The sequence below is a fragment of the Plodia interpunctella genome, chromosome 10 (genome assembly GCF_027563975.2).
Source record: "Plodia interpunctella isolate USDA-ARS_2022_Savannah chromosome 10, ilPloInte3.2, whole genome shotgun sequence".
Taxonomy (NCBI): domain Eukaryota; kingdom Metazoa; phylum Arthropoda; class Insecta; order Lepidoptera; family Pyralidae; genus Plodia; species Plodia interpunctella.
In genome coordinates this window covers 8,450,947-8,463,551 of record NC_071303.1, presented here as the reverse complement: position 1 = coordinate 8,463,551, position 12,605 = coordinate 8,450,947, and the positions used below count along the sequence as shown (strand labels likewise).

The 12,605-nt window shown below is 33.7% G+C and overlaps 1 protein-coding gene across 2 annotated transcripts; it reads left to right on the top strand.

Annotated features, from left to right (window-relative positions):
* Window positions 1-3,625: 3,625 nt before the first annotated feature.
* On the top strand, window positions 3,626-7,532 carry LOC128673059 (piggyBac transposable element-derived protein 4-like). 2 transcript variants are annotated; one of them, XM_053750658.2, is made up of 3 exons: window positions 3,626-4,000; window positions 4,243-4,653; window positions 5,277-7,532. In XM_053750658.2, the coding sequence occupies exons 2-3, from the start codon at window positions 4,243-4,245 to the stop codon at window positions 7,134-7,136; spliced, it is 2,271 nt and encodes a 756-aa protein (XP_053606633.1). In that variant the 5' UTR covers window positions 3,626-4,000; the 3' UTR covers window positions 7,137-7,532. The 2 variants fall into 2 exon arrangements, with proteins under 2 accessions (XP_053606633.1, XP_053606634.1); XM_053750659.2 differs by having other exon boundaries at window positions 3,626-4,653.
* The last annotated feature ends 5,073 nt before the right edge of the window (window positions 7,533-12,605 follow it).

Sequence of the window (12,605 nt, the reverse complement as noted above, 5' to 3'; positions counted from 1 at the left end):
AGCAAGTAACCTGATCAATGACAACGCTCACTGATATAAAGTCCAGGGCACACTGGCACATTGGTCTTCCTGTCACCTTGATAACGTCAAAAGGAAGATATAGGCCTGACATCAACATTTTCTGAAGTGACATTTTTTTTTCCTTTTAATATATATAATTTCTTTCAATAAAAAATATTTCTGCATTCATTATTAGGACCACATAAATATTTGAAGTCACATAAATTCAATTGGATGTTTCGATGACTATATATAAACTAAAGTATTTTTCATAAAATATAACATTCATTTTGTTTTTTGTTTGTTAATGCTTTACATTTATTCAAAAGTTGGGACACAATTGTTGATAAATAATACACACAATAATAAAAATTCTGAAAAATCATTTAGCCCATACCAATTTGTTACTAATGTGAAATACTTTAATAAATTTTTGGCTTATTCGCTCTCATCGTGTTTCCGGTTTTATTCTGAACTGAGATGCAACTATAAGCCCGGGGTCCACAAAAATTAAACCATAAAATTTTGAATATTCGACTGTGATTTTACAACCGACGACCTCGGTGGCGCAGTGGTAAAGTTATTGCCTCTGAACCGAGAGGTCCCGTGTTCGATCCCTGGTCGTGTCATGATGGAAAATGATATTTTTCTGATTGGCCCGGGCCTTGGATGTTTATCTATATATGTATATGTATATGATATAGTATCGTTGAGTTAGTATCCCATAACACAAGTCTCGAACTTACTTTGGGGCTAGCTCAATCTGTGTGATTTGTCCTAATATATTTATTTTATTTATTTATAATTTTACCAGAATAGTAGTAACTGATTACTATTCTTCTAGTGTTATTAATTCATATTCATTTATTTAAAAAACAATGTAACATTGTGTGTATAAAAGCAATACGATATGAAATAATAAAATGAAATAATAATTATAAAATATATAAGTTGTCACAAAATTTTGATCGAACACTTTTTCAATGAATAAAAACATTTTGCAAAAGATAATCTACTAATGTCTATAGTTACTACTATACAATAAATCTATTAGCTAGAAATTGTGAGTTATGATTTACCACAAACAGCTGGGAAACTACTTCTATAGAGAAAATGTTTTTCCGCGTGCTTTTTCTTAAATTTCTTTCTTTCTTCTTGCGTCTCATATTCGTTTAACATAGACATATGTTTCCACGACATTTTGAGCACATGTAGAATATAAAATATTAAATAAATATATTAGCTCAAATCACATAGATTGAGCTAGCCCCAAAGCAAGTTCGAGACTTGTGTATATGGGATAATAACTCATACTAAAAATATAGTATATATTTTATAACAAATACTAATAAATAATAACATAAATTAGAATAGCACCATAATAACATATAGCAATAGAATTCCTACGGAATCAGAATATTCTATAAATAACAAGAAGATAAAACGGAAAAATCCCGTGCAACTCGAATCCAAAAAACAAAATACCACCCAATTAAGAATCCTCAAAGACTTACAGGAACTAAAACAAGGGCGCATTGCACTTACACTGTGGGGGTGTAGGGGGTGAAATGCATAAACAGGCGCCCAAGGGAGCAAGAACACAAAAATGGGGTGATAAACAGTAGGCGGCCATCTTGGCTTCACGCCGTCGATATTTGTATGATGGTAATGCTGGATTTCTTTATTTTTTCGGCATTCGAATTTTGAAACTTCTGTGTTACTGTGATTTATTATTTTAAATCGTATATATTTTTTTTTATCATAGAGAGAGTTTTTGCAAGTTTTGCAAGAGTAGAGTAAGCGTTTTCACTAGTTGCATCCTGAGGCTTAGCAAAATTATTTCGTGCTACACTTAAATTTCATTGAAATTCGTTAAACAATTTGGCGTAAAAGAGTTACAAACAAGAATAAGATACAATAGCAGTTATCCAATCTTAAATGCTTTGCCTACCTATTTATTTCAATCATACGTATGCATTATAATATGCAATATGCAAAAGCATGCATTATTTATCAAAATGATGCTTTAACAATTACAAGTTTATTTTCATTGCGAGTTATTACTGAAAATTCAAGAAACCAAAGTAAATCTGTGTGGCAACATTTAATTTAGAGGCAATAATTTTTTTTTGTTGTATATTGTAAGCGTACAACTTCTTAAGTTGTAGTTTTAAAAATCTTTTTAAATAATCAACATAAAACAAACAACAACAATAAAAAATCTGTTTATATTTCACTAGCTGTTTGCGAGTTTATATTTAGCCGAGCGCGTTCCATAAACAAAATAAATTATCACGTATTCATGCTTTAATTTTTTTATTTCATCATTAGCATACAACCTGCCAGTTACTAAACACCTGATTATACAATTCGAGTGAGTGGGAGGCGTTAAGTCGCCTTATTGGTTCGTGTAGCTAACTTGAGGCGTTACAATGATCTTATAAAAAATATGATTTACGGTGTTGCCCGTATGTAGTTTATTTTAGAGATTATTGTGTGACAGCTCAGTTATCCGCATAGAAAATAAATACTTAAAACATCAGATACATAGTATAACAGTATTTTATTCTCATACTAAATTATTATGTATTCGCTGAACTTTAAAATATATTGTCCCTTATTATTATCTAAAACTAATTTTGCATTGTAAATATAACACTATAATAATTTGGTGAAATTAATATTTGTTATTAAGTTCAAGTTTAAGGCACGTTTCAAAAGTGACAAAAATTGCAAAATAGAAAGTTTTCTTTTCCAATTATTATCAAATCAGATAATTCCATTGACAAAATTCAAAATACTTGACAACTATATTGTATACAAATGAGAGTGCTCCATTATATCCAAACGAGTCAGTACATAAGCAAAAAAAAAAGGCATCCACAGCCAAAAAAAAATTGAGGGTCGCTCCCTCTCCCTCTCATAAATAAACACATAAAGATATATTAGAACCATTGTGATTACGACCCCAGGAGCGATAGAAAAAAGTTGGGGCACAACTTCCACCCTCGCAAAACACCCCACGTTTCATGCTATCGGTACTTACCACCATCGATTATAGGGCATTTGATTTCGTATTATTATTGCAGTCGTATACATCACTATGTATACATGGCAACACTACGCACAACAAAAAAACATTGTACACATTTTGTTGTACCAAAATTCTTAGATAGGTATTAAACAAATTTAATCATAATTTTGAAATAAATGCTCACAGAATTAATCTTTCATTCTGTGAGCATTTATTAATTATTCTTGAATAATAAAAAATAATAATTAATCATTGTATTTTATTATATTTTTCTGGGGCGATTTTGATGAAATTTAGAATACACAAAGGACAACACGGTCAAGGACACGAGGTCAAACATATGCTACGCCGGGCGAAGCTGCAGCAAACAGCTACTTATAAATAGTTTAAAATTATACAGAAATAACGCCTATCACTTAATAGAGTCCTATATTCAGTAAAATCTACTACTAGAAATCAAAACATTTTATTTTAGATTTTTGTCTGTCTGTCTGTTAGCATATCAGGCAAAATTATTTTATGTCTGGATGGAATTCGATGCAGTCACAATTGTATAGCGGACAGTCTAACTTAAGTTCTGGTGTAGGTTTAACACTTTCCGGGGCAGAACGGCGATTTTCGTGATTTGCGAAAATCACAATATGACACAACGCCTATTTACGCTAAAATATTTTTCAATTTATTTGCTAGTACGGACATAAGCGTGAAGATTTCATAGAGTCTATATGAAGTCACATGTTTACTGTCACAACGCAAGCAATTTCAATGGTGTACTGTCACAACAGAAGATTTTTAGCTGCAAACGTGTGGCCTTACACACACATGTAAACGTTCGCATAGTAAGCGTGTCGTGCCGCCACGAAGATAGCCGACGCGCGACTATAGCGCTGTGGTCGGTCAGTAGCGCAGTGCCACAGTGGGGGGCGATCGCTTGCGGCCGCGCAGTTTCAGCACGTGGTGTTTGTGGTTAGTATTTTATTCAATTTATTATTTTCTTGCTTTTTTGGAGTAAAATAATAACATGCCAATTATTTGTGAAATGTGTTTCAGAGAATTGAGTGTATTTTACGATAAAAATGACATATTTTGTACACCCTAACCTGTAACTATAATTATTATTATGTTTTATTGTATGTTGTATATCTATTGCAATCGTGTTATGTTGCTTCTGGTCTGGCTGTCTGTTACAATAGGTATTTTACTTATAGATGGCTACTAGAAAGAAGAGGGCACGTCAAAGCGAGAAATCCAAGACCTTGTTTGGAGCAGAAGAGTCAGGTAGTAGTCATGATCCGTTCTCTGACGTTGAAGGTGAATATGACTCCGACAAAAATTTTGAACCACCCGTGGAATATTCTAGTGGCAGTGAAGAAAGTATTTTTGACACACGTCCGCAGAACATACCCCGATCTCTGTCAGGAAGTGAGGAATCCAGTCAAGAATCTGATGAAAACTCTGAGAGTGATGACGGGACAGAAAATAACTCAGCTGAAACTCAGGAAGAAGGTGAGGATGCCGACGTAAGCAGCGACCAAGAAAGAAGCTCAATTCAGGGTGTTAGGGCTAGATCGCCCGAGCGGGTTTCTGGAGAAGAAGTTACACATCAAGAAGAAAATGAGGTAAACTGCTATTTGATACTTACCTTGAAGTTGAAACTTTGAGTTCAATTTTTTTTATAACCTATTTAATTAGTACAGTCAGCGTCATAAACATCTACACACTTTAGTACCCTAACACGTTGTAATAAGGTGCTATAGTGTGTAGATGTTTATGACGCTGACTGTACATATGTTGTAAAACCCAAAATGCGACTATACCTAAGTTTAGCCGACTAAATTTAGGTGTATCCGCATTTCGGGCTTTAGCTGTAACACATATCGCACTAACAATACAATAAGTAGTGTTGTAACTCAAAATAGGTAATTTTTCAGAATCAAAAAAGACTTATAAATCACTTCCTATTATAGATACACATAAAATGAATGTTTTCTGTGTTTTTGAAATGAAATTTTTGGCATTATTACAACGACGGTTTTATTGACTTGTGGGGCATTGAATTTTACGTTTGTTTATAGTGTTATGTCAAGTTAGATGTATTTTCAGTTACAACACTATTGTATTATTAGTGCGATATTATAAAGGATACAGGTAATTGAGTGTTGAATTGAAACTGTAAAATTTATGTACAGATTTATTTGATTTATTGTCAATAGTATGTTTACATTACTTTTTGTTCATACAGGACCAAAGCAGCAGACCAGAAGATTCACACGTTTCGGAAGAGGAAATCAGCCCAAGTCAAGACGAACCGATTACCGATCGTCAATCAAGCGCCAGTCAACCACCAGTGGCCCTAGTTTCTGATGGAAGAAATCAAGACTCTGAAGATTTTCCTTTGCCGCAACCACAGGCACAAGCTGAAGTGAGAGAGCGTGAGATAGAGGTCAGTATAGTTCAAGAAGAAAATAATGCCGGAAATCAGCTTAGTGTCAGTAGAGGACACAGACATTCGGTGAATCCTGTGCGCCGAGGTACTCCTCCACCAACTGAAAGGATTTGGGAGGAAAATGTATTAGATATTCCTTCATTTGAGTTCAGATCAGCTGCGGAAGGTCCGACTTTTGAAGTAAATGAAAATACCACATGTGAAGCAGTATTTAATGAAATTTTTACACCAGAGATGTTAGAATATTTAGTTGAAAGAACAAATTCTTACGGAGAAGCCCTAACAAATACTAATCGGCCGCATACACGCCATGCGCGAAACTCTGTATTCCGACCAACAAATACAGAAGAGATGAGAAAGTTCCTAGGGCTCATATTATTAAATGGTCATATTCATGTCCCAAACCAAAGAAAACTTTTCACTTACGATGATCCGCTGTACTTCCATCCCGTATTTAATTACACAATGTCCTGTAGAAGATACGAACAACTACTGCGGTGCTTATATGCAGCTGATTTGGGTGCAGATGGAGGTGCAAAAATTGAAGGATTCATCAATACACTGACACAAAATTTTCGAAACAAATTTAACCCTGGAGTAGATTTGTCTCTTGACGAGTCACTGTTGCTATATAGAGGGCGTTTGATGTTTCGACAATATATAAAGTCAAAAAAGGCGAGATACGGAATAAAATTTTACGTTTTAACGACATCTGATGGCTATGTGTTAAATATTAAAATGTATACTGGAGCGGAAGATGCAGATTCAACTGTGAGAAAAACAGATAAATTGGTCCTTCGTTTGATGCGTCCGTATGTGCTAAGAGGGCATAATCTCTATATGGACAACTTCTACAACTCTGTAACGCTTTCAGAGAAGTTAATAGATTTACAAACTCATTCTAATGGAACCCTGCGAAAGTCTAGGAAAGACAACCCAAAAGACGTCACAGGAAAGAAACTAAATAAAGGACAACATGTCTGGGCTAGAAAAGGAAGAGTTTACGTAAGTGCATGGAAAGATAAAAGAGAAGTCTGTATGATTACAACTTTGGACCACCCAGAACTTATTGAAGTGACAAACAGATTTGGTAAAAAGAAAACCAAACCCATAGAAGTTCATAGATACAACCAAAAAATGGCGGGCATAGATCGAGCTGACCAAATGGTCAGTTATTATTCGTCACCAAGAAAGACCATTCGGTGGTATAAAAAGGTTCTTTTCCACCTTTTGGACACGGCTGTTTGGAATTCTTTTTACATTTTCAAAAACTATGTGAAGAAAAACACAAAGTACGAGTTCATAAAATACAGAGAAGAACTGATCCGAAAACTGATTGGATTGAATGAAGAAAAAGGAGTCGATTTAGTACAAAAGTCTCATAAACACAATAGCCGACGATTTGTGGTTCAACCTGATCCAGTGCCCCAAACACAACCTGAAGAAGCATCTGCTTCCCCATCGACTTCCAATCACGGACATTGGCCTACACGCATGATGCCTTCTTCAGCATCAAAGAAGAAGTTTGCATTTTTGTCATGCAAGCAATGCTCAAAGAGTAAAATACGACGAGACACGAGCTATTACTGTAAAGGATGTGACAAATCTCCTGCATTGTGTCCATCGTGCTTCGAAGACTGGCACAAAGATCTCTAATATAATAGAAATGATACTTATATTTTGTTATATCTGAACTTGATACTGACGTTTTTAAGTTTTTTTTATTGTTATGTTTGCTGTGAAGAAGTCACATTTTTGTTTTCTTAAAAATAAATAGATACTGTAGGTAAATAGGTATAATAACAGGGTAAATTACTTTTATTTTATTGTGAGGAAGAACAAATTTTAAGTTTTTGTTAAGTTTCGTTTTATTTTTTTGTACACCCAGTATCATAAAGATTGATAAAACTGTGATTTGATGGAAAAATATGTTCCTACTTAGACTATAAGATTTAACTGATTAAAAAGACTTGGAATATAAAGACTGTATCTAAAGTTTGTCAATTATAGTTATTAAGTTGTAAACAAATTATAGTATGTGATTTAATTAAAGTGACTCTATTTTTTTCCTACAAAAAACACTTCGTACACAGGTATTGTGCAAACAATCATCAAAGGATTTGTAGTAAGTAAATATGCAACTTTACGTTTAATTATATACCAAAAACGTCTAAATCCGTGACGTAACAAGGCGTTGTGTCATATTAACGCAGTACATCTCTATTATTACCGGTCAGCACGTCTATTTGCGCTGACATACCAAGACGTTGTGTCATTTCTTAACTGTTCTTTTGATCAATTTTGGATACATCTCGACACAACGTCTGTTTACGTGTCACGTACTAAGACGTACTGTCAAATCCACAATATGAGCAGCAATGCTATACGACAGTACGCCTATTTACGGTCACGTACCCAGGCGTTGTGTCAGAATTTTACAGCATGCATGTAAAACCACATGACAGTACGCCTATTTACGTGTCACGTACCCAGGCGTTGTGTCAGAATTTTACAGCATGCATGTAAAACCACATGACAGTACGCCTATTTACGGTCACGTACCCAGGCGTTGTGTCAGAATTTTACAGCATGCATGTAAAACCACATGACAGTACGCCTATTTACGGTGACGTACCCAGGCGTTGTGTCAGAATTTTACAGCATGCATGTAAAACCACATGACAGTACGCCTATTTACGTGTCACGTACCTAGGCGTAGTGTCACATTAAGGTAGAGTCTGATGTAGTTATAATGGCAGTACGCCTACGTACAGAGACGTACTGCCATGTCAGCAGTTATAGTATCTTTAAATATGTGACACTACATTTATAGACGTGGTTTGAATTTGTATGAAAAAAAATAGTGCCACATTTGGTACTTGATCTAGTGAATAGTGTCCTTGAAAGTGTTAATCACGATACGATGCTTAGGACTGGAAATGACTGAGATTTTACTTTGATTCAAATTCAAAATTCACGCTGAAAGCTTCAAAAAACTGGAAAATTCACGCTGGCGAGGCCGCGGGCAGCCTAGTAATTGATAAGAAGCCTAATAAATTGCAATCGCATCACTAGCGGGACAAAGTACCTGAATGGGACTCGTGAGAATTCTAACCCAATTAAAAACAAGTTTCATTGAGTCCGTTCCCTTGAACCTAACTTAAACGGGTATTGCTCACCGGTATCTTAGGTAAGTGATAGCACAACAACACGACGCGATGCTGTGTGTATGTCCAGACGCCAGATAAGTACTCACAGTCATGTCTATGCGTGTAACTTATTTTTTTTCGGTGATAATACAGTCCAGACCAGAAGCAAACATTAATTCATACATTAATGCTAAAGTTTGACTGTCTATTTTTTGATCTGTCTGTTGCTCTTATATAGATGTGATCGAGTTTGATGATGAAATTTCTTATGAATATAAATAAAGACCCGTTTTTATTTGGTGAGAATTTTCAAACCTTATGAAAATCACTCAATTTACTAATAATATATAGCTTTTTCTTACACTGGCAACAGATACATATATATTATACACACATAGCGAATCGTCACGCCGCTTTACCGCTTTTGTCACTCGCCTAGGACGTTGCCGTGTATTGCTCAGGAAATGGACAAAAACGGCGGCGAAACCAGTTAGTCCAGAAATGGGAACGGCCGAAACTGGATGGCTAAGCCCTAGACGCAAACCGAAGGATGTGATAAGTTTAACATGTTTATGGTAGTATGAAAGTAGTAGTAGTAGTATGAACGCTCGTCGATTTGTGAAAAATAGCTAATTAATAAACCTTTTATTTTATGTAAAATTATATAATTATGCAATCGAAGCTTAGAAAATAATAAAAAGAATATCACAGCCACTTAGTTACGAAGGAGAAGTGAAAGAGTCGTAAAACTGAAGTGAATTATTTCACCCCGGGGTGCTGTAATCCATGGTGGGTGAAAGATAATAATATTTGCCAAATTAAATCTAAGAGAACGTAAAAAATCCGCAAGTTGAGGAATGAAAATGTGTTATTAAGCGGCGCTAAACGATGTTTTAATAACCGTTGTAACTTAAATGTAAAATACTTGTACATTTTTTATTATGGGCCTATTTTCTTTTTGTTACAAACAAGATAACAGTCTTAATGTAAATCACAGTAAGACAGTATCACTATGAACTCAGCAAAAATTGTTTAAAAGTAAGTACCTACAAATTACAGCCGATAATAAAGTATTCAATATATATCAAAAGTTAATATATATTTATTAAAATATATATTAAAAGTTTTGTCAATCCTACTAATATTATAAATGGGAAACTTTGTGATGATGTGTATATTTGTCACTCTTTCACACAAAATCTACTGGACGCATTGTTATGAAATTTGGTACACGCGTAGAATATAATCTACAATAATGCATAGGGTAATTTTTATCTCGAGATCATGAGAGCGAAACCCGGGGCGCAGCTAAGTTTTACTTAAAACTTCTATATTATAACGTTAACTATTAATCAAGAATACTGCAATTAAAACTGCATAAATGAATTATCAAAATATTTAAAATCCCTTTAAAAAATATGTTTATTATACATTCCGAATAACATGTTTGCCATAATTTAGTTTACAACAATATCCATCGATTAATGACCTAACAATATAAAATAAAAAATCTACGAATACAATCGAACAACCATAATACCAGGAAAATAGACTCGTGTCACATTGTACCCCAAAATATAATCAATCAATAACCATCGAAGAATTTGTTCAATAGGACCCGTGCCTATATTGATGCAATTTTAAACGCTCTAACACCTTCTAATTTAAACTACCCCACGGAATAAAAAAACACAATCAAACAAATTCATACCCTAACTGAACCCACAAGGGTTCAATTTCTCTTTGTCCCTATTGGACCTTACCGTCAATAGTTTTTGTGCTAGTTATTTTTGCATCATACTTCATCCTATGTGTGAACCAAATTTTAATTGTGGGACACTTTTTTGTCCTTATACAGGTTTTTTATACTTAAAACCACTTAACTTGCTTTCGGTAGATGTATTTTGAATGAATGTTTGTGATACAGACGTTTTTTAGGATTAACATTTTTTATTTTATTCAATTTTTTTATTTAATTTTGAAAAACGTGTGAGTAACTTTTTATTCGATGTGCATTTTTAATTGTGAGAAATATGATTTTCAACCCTCGTACGAAACTAGGAACGGAAATATTTTTAATAGTTGTTTTAAAAAATTAAGAAATAATGGTACATAGAGCATAATTATTCTATTCATTTTTTTTATCTATTCGACACATTTTTTTTACGTTAATTTCTAAACTTTTACCAGAAGATTTTTCTGTTGAATCCAAACTAATATTATAAATGCGAAAGTAATTTTATTTGTTACCTCTTCACGCTCTATCTATTCAACGAATCTTCTTGAAATTTTGCATACATGTAGAATGAAGTGTGTAGAAGAATATAGGGTGCCTTTCATTCCAGAAAAATAACTATTCTCATGGGAAATTTACGCAGGCCAAACCGCGGGAAAATAGCCTATATAGTAGTAATATATAATTATAATTTTAAATACCTTTTGCTCGCAACTTACCCGTTACCATACGCATTTTGGGAAATCTTCCTTAAATGGATTTGTTAAAGTACATGTCACACATTAACTTATTTTTGAAAATAATAATGAGATGAAAAAATTCTAAAATCGAGCGGGAGATGAAAAAATTCCTTAGTATAGTATATGGGAATAAACACACCATACGACACCTAAATACCTAATATGCATAGTGAGTATAATGCACTCCAGCACAGCCAAATTATAGTCAACAAACGTACAAAATAAAGTAGGTACGTAAAACTAAAGTCAAATGTTTAGAATATAAAAAAGAAATGTTTTTAATATGAGGAAATCTTACATAAAGACGGAGTGTAAATCTCGAAATTATATATTTACTTATAATCCCTCGGCGCGGGTTGTCGACACGGCGGAACGTGTTCCCTAATTAATTTTCAGGGGAAAAATTGAATTAGGGGGTGGAAAATTTTGACGAAACTTAAATAAAAATGCAGATAGGTGGAAGTGAAGGGACCACCCTCTCTTTGAAGTTAAGGGTATATACTTAGTAAAAATAAGTCGCTCCCTTAAATAAGTTATTGGGGAAAATTGAAATTGTTAAGGCGTATTTTTGTGTGGGGCCGGCAGGTTCGGGTGAAACGAATCAATCATTAGTAAAATACATAATACCGTTCAGAGGGATTAAAAAGTGCCATAGCTACGTCATTTAGGAATATTGTAGCTTTACAAAAATATGAAAAACAATTTAAAAAAGTTTTTTCAATAATTCGACAAAGAGTGTGTTGCTCCAGTCAACTTTGATAATAACTTTAAACTGCGCAGAAAAATCAAAATATGACATTTTGTCTAAACGGCGCCGGCGGCGCGCAGGTTAAAGTAAACGTCAAAAAATAAATAGTAAATAATAATAATTTATATTTTGTTATTATGTATTATATATCTGAGAACATAAACGCCATAGCTCGCTGTTTGATTTCCATAATTGCGACGGCAGATTGGAAGAAAAATGCTCTTTTTGGGGCGCGAATGTTTAGTCAAATAATTTTCGTCTTAAATACAGTAGAGTTTGCAAATAAATGCAATTATGTCCATTCTTTTATTTTTCGCAACATTATTATTATTAGATAAATCATACAAAGATAATTTCGATATGAATAAATAATTTAATACGCATATTACGTGTATTTAGGGATCATCTTACAGGCAAAGAATTTTGTTAATTGGTTAAGTATTATTAAAGGCTCTATGACAAAACGTACAAATTTATAAGCTAACAAGTAAACATTTTATCTTAGTAATTTCAGTGTCTATTTTAATTTCAAATATCTGTAAAAAAAATACTATTCGAATCATAACTTTCTAACAGTGGAGAAAATTTCCTTTTTAAAACATGAATTTATGAATAAGAATAAAATCTTTTAATCACAAGTTAGAAGCGGTGATGTTGTAATGGTTAAACCTGTTGAAAGTTCTCAGGTTCCAATCCTACTCATACCACATGAGTTTATATACCAAGCTGACTCTGTGTAATAAATAGTTTTCA

Coding starts and splice junctions, on each gene's coding strand:
- LOC128673059 (XM_053750658.2), top strand. CDS start 4,243: ATGGCTACTAGAAAGAAGAGGGCACGTCAAAGCGAGAAATCCAAGACC. Junction 4,654..5,276: donor CACATCAAGAAGAAAATGAG/GTAAACTGCTAT, acceptor TTGTTCATACAG/GACCAAAGCAGCAGACCAGA.